We start from the raw sequence: 7927 nt of genomic DNA, 5'->3' as shown, positions 1-7927 counted from the left end.
TTCCAAAAGTAGAACTTCCTCTTCTTGTGCAGGATATTCTGGTAGCTTCTTGCCTGAAATATTAGTTGCATTGACGACTTTAGAAAATGTTCCCAGCCTTAACAATACATGTTAAAGAATATACTACTACTCTCACCTATAAGTTTCTCTATTTGAATGTACCACTCCAGCTCATATTGGTTCACAAGGGAAATTGCAACCCCAGAACGCCCTGCACGAGCAGTCCTTAGAGCACAAGATAAGGAATCCAGCAATTTAGGTTTAGTCTAGAGCAGAAATTTAGATGATTCGTCAACCTAGAATTTGTAGAACAAATAACATGAGGCTAAATTCAAAAGTTAGATTAATTATAGCACATCTTACTTTGGAGTTTGTGGGGATGTCATAGTTAATCACAACATCTACTATTGGAATATCCAATCCTCTACTAGCTACATCAGTACAAATGAGAATATTGCGAGCCCCAGACTTGAATAAATTCAAGGCTCCAAGCCTTTTTGACTGTCAAGATTATTGTAAAAAAGAATTACAGACAACTGGCAAACCACAAATAACAAATATGTATGTGTCCATGCACTATAGAGAGAGAGAGAGAGAGAGAGAGAGAGAGAGAGATTCTTCTTCCACCCCACATCCTCTCTCCCATAAGGTGGAAGAAAGAATATTTTGCAAGAAATTACTAATTAACTATTAACTATTATAATACAAGAATGTTCAATACAATTACCTGGGTCATATGACCATTAATTGGGATGGCTTTTAGACCAAGATTACTAAGAATCAAAGCAAGAAGACGAGTTGAATCACATGTACGAGTGAACACCATTGATGTACTTCCAGCCATTTCAGTGAGAATGTACACAAGGTAGAAATCCTATAAGAAAACATAATAAATTAACGAGGACATAGATTGCAGGCATAGAAGATATAGGCTGATTCATGAAACCTAAAATGCATAAAAATCAGTCAAATGCAAAAGGCACCAAAAAATGTATGATTCAGTAAACAAAGGCATTAGAAAACAATTGAATATATATCTATTGTGCAAAATAAACAAAGTACTTCACAATGATAATTAGACACAAATCCTCGATAAAGTATAATAATAAGTTCCTAAACTAAAACTACTTGTGGAATGCCAAAAATTCAACCAAAAAAGGTGGTGAAGAGAAGCAACAGGGTGGTCAAATAGCGCCCCTCTGGCATTTCAACTTCTGTTGTTGTGCAGGTCAAGCAGTGGTCTTCTGTCTTCTATGCAAAACCTAATATCTTTTATTGGGCTAAGTCAGATAATTTAGTGTATTTTTGGCTGACACTAGGGGACAGTTCCTCTCATCTAATATATATAAACGAAACAGAAAGCAGCCTCAGAGCAAGGCACATGCCTTAGCACCTTGCCTTCTCAGCATCTAAAAAGAGCCAAAACTAGGGCCGTCAATATGGGCTAAACCCGTTGGGCCAGCCTGTTTCCCCGCTTAAACGAGCAGGCTTTTACCTTTAAAATCAGGTCCGTTTAAATTTCAGGCGGGAAAAAAATAACAGGTTAAGCGAGCAGCCCGATTAACATTTTTTGTATTTTTCAAAAAAATCTAGTACTTTTTTCAATGTTTTTCCTGAACCATTTCTCCCGTCGCCTATAGCACCTAGGCATGCCTTTTGACAAGAGTTATATTGATCTCAGTCCAAAACGTCAATTTGATAGAAGAGTTCAATGAAGAGTTTTCCCGCATAACTCCATGCAGTCAATCTAACATGCTGCAAGTAGTAGATGTTTTCCTAAAGTAAATGTCATGATTATTCAAACATATAAGATCTAGTCCATTGTGCCAAAAATACATGACACGAATGATGTTCTATTACGCTTACCAAAATCCCCTTCAAAAATCAAACATTTTCTGAAGAATCAATGATGGATAACACAAACCTTGTTTGGCAGGTAAGAAACGATATTGCTGCTTCAGTGTGTCAACAGTAGAATACTTAGAGGCTGCTTCAATCTAAATTAAACAAAAGCAAATTGAGTAAATTTGGAACAACTAGAATCTAAACATATTTGCAAATATACAGGGTACCTTCACAGGATTCCTTAAACAAACATTTGGAGCTTTTGGACCTGCAGCATTGAGGGTGCAACTTGCTGTATTAGCATTGTAATATATATATATATATATATATATGTCGTATATAAGCAGCTTCTAGAAACCTTTTTCTAACTAAGGAAAATATAGACTTGGCCTAAAATTAAAATTATAGGATTAAAATTTATTCATACAGAGAGGAAAACCAGAACCCTTTTAAGTCCTAAATTCAAATGCCATAAATCTTAGACGAACAACATAGTCCTAAATTCAAAATGCCATAAATCTGAAACGGAAAACATATATCTGATCTATTCCAATCTATAAAAATAATTTTTCCTACTCCTTCTATCACATATTTCCACACAAACTAGTTGCATGCCAACATAAATATGGTCATAATAAGTTTATTGAGCCCTTGATCTCCTCATATATTTTACATACTTTAATACTTATTTAATTATATAATTCCACTAGAATTGATATTTATTTTACATTGTTCACTTATGGTCTCAGCCCCACCCCCTCCCCCTCTTCAACTGTTATGGATTTGTCCCTGTGCATATAATGATATTGTACACACGATGATAAAGTAAAGTGCACAGTTGTCCATAAATATTCATATATACCTTCTTAGTCATTGTAGCAGAAAACAGAAATGTTCTCCGCTCACGAGGAATCAATTGTATAATCTCATTAAGTGATTCCTCAAAGTCCTCATTCAACAGCCTGTCCGCCTCATCTAGGACATGAATGTGTAGAATATAGCAAGTTCAAATATATGTACGATAAAGAAATGAGAGATGAAAAAATGCTATGGTAGACAACAGGAAAGTTTTATTAAATATTTATTTTTGCAAACTTTAAAGTCCAAAAATAGGCCAAAGAATCCATAAAATGTTTTCTCGTCACTTTGAATCAGGATCTGACATTCTTTAAGATATAACTTTGCAACAATATATAAAGCACCTAACCCAATGCAGAAACATAAATCTCAAAAGAAAATCAACTTGCAGAAATTGCATCGAGTCAGTTACATGAATTATGTTATGTATTTCACAACTCAACATTGAGTAAATAAAGATTTTAATGAAATAAGAGGTGAACTCTTGAGCTCATATATGCGAGGGGCAAACTGGGTGGGCAGAGTAAAAGTGGTGAAAAATATTCAGAACTCATTACGTACAATCAATACATAGTTCACACAGCACGTGTATCAAATGATTGGATTAAATAAAAAGAAAAGAAAACTTGAGCATAGAATAATGTAACATCAGCATTATGTACAAATCATACCAAATATTTTAATCTATTAAGAGAAAATCCTTTGGTGTTTTTGAGGTGATCTAAAACGCGTCCTGGTGTTCCGACTTGCAAAGGTATGAATTTAACATAAAGGAGGAAAAGAAACACAGAATTGACAAAAAATAAGAAGGCTAAACATAACTCAACAACCAAAGAAACACTAAATCATAAGCACAAACTCAGTCTTGCAAATTCAGAATGTGCCTAGTTCATTTTAACTACTTTGATTGTTAGAATATAATTAGGATCAATTAGTATATCTGAATATTTATTATTATAAAATATTATTTTCGATTCAACGTGTCAAATTTAAATATAAAACTGTGCATCGCACCGTTTAACACTAGTAAAACAACAAATCGCACATCATGAGATGATGTATTGTATTGTATCACATCATACTATGTTTTCTCCCTAAACATCCAATGTTGTTTAGAGGCAAAAGCCAATATCCAGCAACTAACAAAATATCGAAATCTATAACCTATAGAAAGTTTAAGACTGCTGAGAAATGGCACTAGTAGCAACCGAAGATACAGAAATTCTCCTTACAGGACGAGAGGACTTCTTCACATAAGAGGAATTCCACTCCCCACCATCTTGAGAATAATAGTCCATTGGATATTCACCACCAAAATCGCTCTTTCCATTTCCATTTTCATCTTCTCCACAGCTACACTCACAGGAAGAATCACCACTCTTCTGGCAACTTACACCACCATCTTCACAACCTTCCTGCACCTTTGCCACCAACACATTTTTCTTCTCCCACCAGCCAGGTATCACCCCCAACGCGATCTCTGCCTCGAAGGGATTGAGCACTGGTTTCCCAAAAGCATCACCCCAATCAATCGATAACCGAGGACAAGCAATCTGAATCCAAGCATCCACAGAGTCCTCAAACAATGCAATCCTTGCAGGGCTAATCTCAGACATCAAGAAAACAGTGTAAAGGAACCCTTTTTCCTTCATATTCTTTTCCAATCTCTCCAGAATCTTAGGGTTCCCTTGCCTACCCAAAGTCCCCAAAACAACACCCCAATTCCGAGCTTCCTCCCTCGCTCTCAAAATCGCACCTTTCCTAGATTCCTTCATTCCCACGTGATCATACTCTTCCAGAAACAACTTCCCAATGTAAGGGTCATACCTAAAAGCCTTAATCCCAGGATTAGCTATCATGATCGCCTCAAGATGAAACCTTCCATCAGCTACAAATACCAAAACGCTATTCTCAGGATTCTCACTAAACGAATCCATTAATGAAACCTTGGGAGCAGTGCAGCCAAGAACCTCACCGGCCGAAAGAGGCTTGGACTGCGGTACCAAAACCCTAAACCCTGATTTCTCCAATTCCGGCTTCGCAGCCCTAATTGCAGATGCAAACTGAATAGTACCAGCTAATACGAGGTTCTGGGCGCGAGATTCGAGGTTCAATTTAACGGTATCAACCAAATGGGAAACGTCGATTTTGATGTCAACGAAGACGTAGAGACAGGGGATGGTGGTGGAATCGATGGGGACAAGGCAGCTGTGGCCGTAGTGGATGAGGAGGTCGGCGGAGAGCGCAGCGGCGCAGAAGTCGTCGACACAACAAGCGCCGTAGGTGACGTCACCGAGGACGTAGCAGCGGTCGACGGCGGCGAAGGTAGTGAAGATGTCGGAGAGAGGGAGGGAGTACATGAGGAGGCCCTCGGGGAACTGAAGGGCAACGCGCTTGGCGCCGGTGGAAAGAACGCGCCAAACGCATTTGTGGACCTCGAAGTTGTAGTTGTGAGGGAGAACGGAGATGGCGGCGTTGAGGGCCGCGTCGTTGAGGATGGAATCAGGGATTTGGTTCTTCACAAACCGCTTCGGCGTTGGCTTTGGCTTAGCTTGCTCCACCTCCATCGACCAATCAACCTTCTTCCCTCTCTAATCTTCTGTAAACCCTTTTTTTTTTTCCGAAACTCACTCGGTCCCCTTCTACTTTCCTCACTTAAGGGTGCTCACGTGCAACAGATAACAAAATCAGTTTTTTCATCAACTTTGTGTGGAATCAAAAGAGAATCATGCAGAAGTATACAAGTTACACACCAGAAATAGTGAGAAGCAGCATAAGCAGTTTGAAGTAGGCGGAATTTCCAAATTCAAAAATAATGAAAACCAGATAACCCCAATCATAAACACCATTACAAAATTAAATAAAAAATCAACCAAAAATCACCTTGCAAATCAAAAACTCAATCTCTTGAACTCAATAATTACATCAGTTATCCAACTAAATAATTGCATCACAGTTATCATAAACTGATTTCAAAGCCTAGATGCAGAGTGAAATTAAAAACATGAAGCATATAATAAATCAAAAGATCACCAATTGCAAATTTTTTAATAAGAACAGAAGTTAAGAACAATGAAAAATGAAAAAAGATTCAACAGTTTTCAACCCAATTTTAATAAAGCTCATCACAATGATTAACAACAAAAAGTACTGAAGGAACAGTGAATCAGTAACACGCAGTGCAAATTTAAAATTTAAAAGTTATCCATTTAAAATTTATCATCAAATACAATCAGTGAGCAAAACCAATCAACCAAGCACTGACTGAGTATTCTGTTCTGATTCTGTGACTGGGAAGCAACAAATTCAGCAACAAATTCAAGTTACAGCAACAAATTTAACAAATCCAAGTAAAGTCCCGATTTACAGCAACATTTAGATTAGCAACAAGGCAAATTTGATTAGCAATTCAGCAACATGCAAAAATACAGGGAGAAGGGAAATCTGAAAAGAGAGAACAGGGAAGCGATGGTGCAGGGACTCACCAACGGTCGACGGCGAGTCGGCGACCACCCCACGGAAGGCGACGAAGCAAGAGACAACCCCACGAGTTGCTTCTGCCGCCGGCGACGAGACAGACGAACCACGAGATGCCAGTGACTGAGACGAGACTCGAGTGAGACTGGGAGGCAGAATCGAGCAGAGACAACCACGGACGACGAGCAGCAACCAACACGCACAGCTCGAGCACTCACTGGCGGAGAGAGGCGCGAGCAGCCGAGCACAGAGGAGAACGGCGAGATGCGAGCACCCGACGTGGAGGATCCGGCGAGAGGCCCGAGAGCACGAAGACGGAAGTTCTTGAGTGCGATGGACGGCGGCAGCAGTCTCTCACTCCGACAGACGGCGACAACAACATTGTATAGTCTAACATTTGTTGTATGAAAAGTATTAGGGGGTGGCAAAGCGGGTCGGCCCGCTCCGCCCCGTTGAGGTCCGCCCTATAAACGGGTGGACCGGCCCATCTGTCAACTAAAATGGATTCAAAATGCTAGTTCGTTCCGCTTTATGGCGGATTGACGGGTCGACGGGCTAGCCCGCTTGATTTTTTTTTTTGAAAAATAAAATTCATTAAAATTAACTAAAAAATAATAATTAAAAAATCAAATACAAATAAAAAATAGTCAAATTATAATATAATATTTTTATTATCTTTTTTTTAATTTTTAACTTCAATAAAATTGTTAAAAATAATATTTGTCAATAGAACTATCTTTATTTTAAAAAACAAGTCACATAATTCGAACAAATATACGAAATTGTAAAATAAAATAAATAAAGTTAATAACTAAAAGAAGAATAAAAATAAAAACAAAAAAAAGTGTTTGAAAATTCTATAATTATTAATTTTATAATAGTAATCACTCTTTTATTTAATAAAAAAATAAAAAAAATAAATATCTTCAGCTCGGCGGACCGGCCCGCTCCGCCCCGCTAAAACCCGCCAATTTGGCGGTGCGGGTTTGGCGGATTTTTTTTAATTTGGCGGGCTCCAAATTCTAGCCCGACCCGTCCTTTTTAGCGGGTCGGCCCAACGAGTTCAACCCGTTTTGCCACCCCTAAAAAGTATAAATTTAGTCTGTTCCAGGCTATGAAGCACGGACAGTCGGACACTTCGCTGAGTTGCTGTGTTTGCATCTCGGACACATTTTAGACACGACATTCATCCACACTCGTTTGACGTGTTCAAACTGTGTCTTAATAAAATATAAAAAAAATTTTACCGGACACGTTTAGACGTACCTAAATATCATTACGTGTCAGCGTGTTCAGTCTTATTAACATATATTTTTGAAATAAATTTAGATATAGCATATATTATTATTTATGAAAATAAAAAATATTTTAAATACTTGATATAATTAAAATACGACATTAAAAATAATTAAAAATTAATTTATATTTTAATATTAATAAAATATCAAAATATCATTACGATTTATTTAAAAAATACTTTATATTTTATATGTATGTGTGTCCCCTATCTTATAAAATTTTAAAATTCGCGTATCAGCATGTTCCGTATCGTGTCATTTCCGTGTCAATATCAACGTCCATGCATCATAACTTGCAGATGTTATAAGGAAATGGATCGGATTGATCATGGTGTGTTTGGACCTAATTTGGTCCTAGATCCTGACAAAAAAAATTATTATTTTTTTAAAATTGTTGAAACATTATTTTTTAAAAGTTTATTATTGTTTATTGAAATTTTTTAACTATC

At 37.4% G+C, this 7927-nt stretch overlaps 2 protein-coding genes across 3 annotated transcripts in view; both read right to left on the bottom strand.

Moving 5' to 3' along the window:
* LOC107627557 (DEAD-box ATP-dependent RNA helicase 10-like) overlaps positions 1-1894 on the bottom strand; it is a 3777-nt gene extending 1883 nt beyond the window's left edge. Inside the window, exons 1-4 of the mRNA XM_021116104.1 lie at positions 728-1894; positions 364-501; positions 137-266; positions 1-52 (exon numbers count right to left, since the gene is read on the bottom strand). Coding sequence (XP_020971763.1) covers positions 1-52; positions 137-266; positions 364-501; positions 728-844 — 437 coding nt within the window. The 5' untranslated portion in view covers positions 845-1894. The remainder of the gene's footprint in view (positions 53-136; positions 267-363; positions 502-727) is intronic.
* LOC107625618 (2-(3-amino-3-carboxypropyl)histidine synthase subunit 1-like) lies at positions 771-5382 on the bottom strand. 2 transcript variants are annotated; one of them, XR_002357736.1, is made up of 5 exons: positions 3936-5382; positions 2708-2820; positions 2073-2113; positions 1925-1997; positions 771-874 (listed from the first exon to the last, which is right to left on the bottom strand). XR_002357736.1 is itself a non-coding variant. In XM_021116103.1 (5 exons), the coding sequence occupies exons 1-5, from the start codon at positions 5268-5270 to the stop codon at positions 846-848; spliced, it is 1632 nt and encodes a 543-aa protein (XP_020971762.1). In that variant the 5' UTR covers positions 5271-5382; the 3' UTR covers positions 771-845. The 2 variants fall into 2 exon arrangements, 1 of the variants encoding a protein (XP_020971762.1); XM_021116103.1 differs by lacking the exon at positions 2073-2113 and adding an exon at positions 3375-3449 and having other exon boundaries at positions 2708-2827.

The sequence above is a fragment of the Arachis ipaensis genome, chromosome B02 (assembly GCF_000816755.2).
Source record: "Arachis ipaensis cultivar K30076 chromosome B02, Araip1.1, whole genome shotgun sequence".
NCBI lineage: Eukaryota > Viridiplantae > Streptophyta > Magnoliopsida > Fabales > Fabaceae > Arachis > Arachis ipaensis.
This window is presented reverse-complemented; position numbering and strand designations above follow the sequence as displayed.

Bases quoted from the DNA above. Each gene is read 5' to 3' on its own strand.
- LOC107625618 (XM_021116103.1), bottom strand. From the start codon at position 5,270: ATGGAGGTGGAGCAAGCTAAGCCAAAGCCAACGCCGAAGCGGTTTGTG. The intron at 2,828-3,374 runs GTATGATTTGTA...CTACACATTCAT, and splicing joins TTAATAGATTAAAATATTTG to GTCCTAGATGAGGCGGACAG. The intron at 875-1,924 runs GTTTGTGTTATC...GTTTTCTTATAG, and splicing joins TTTCTTACCTGCCAAACAAG to GATTTCTACCTTGTGTACAT.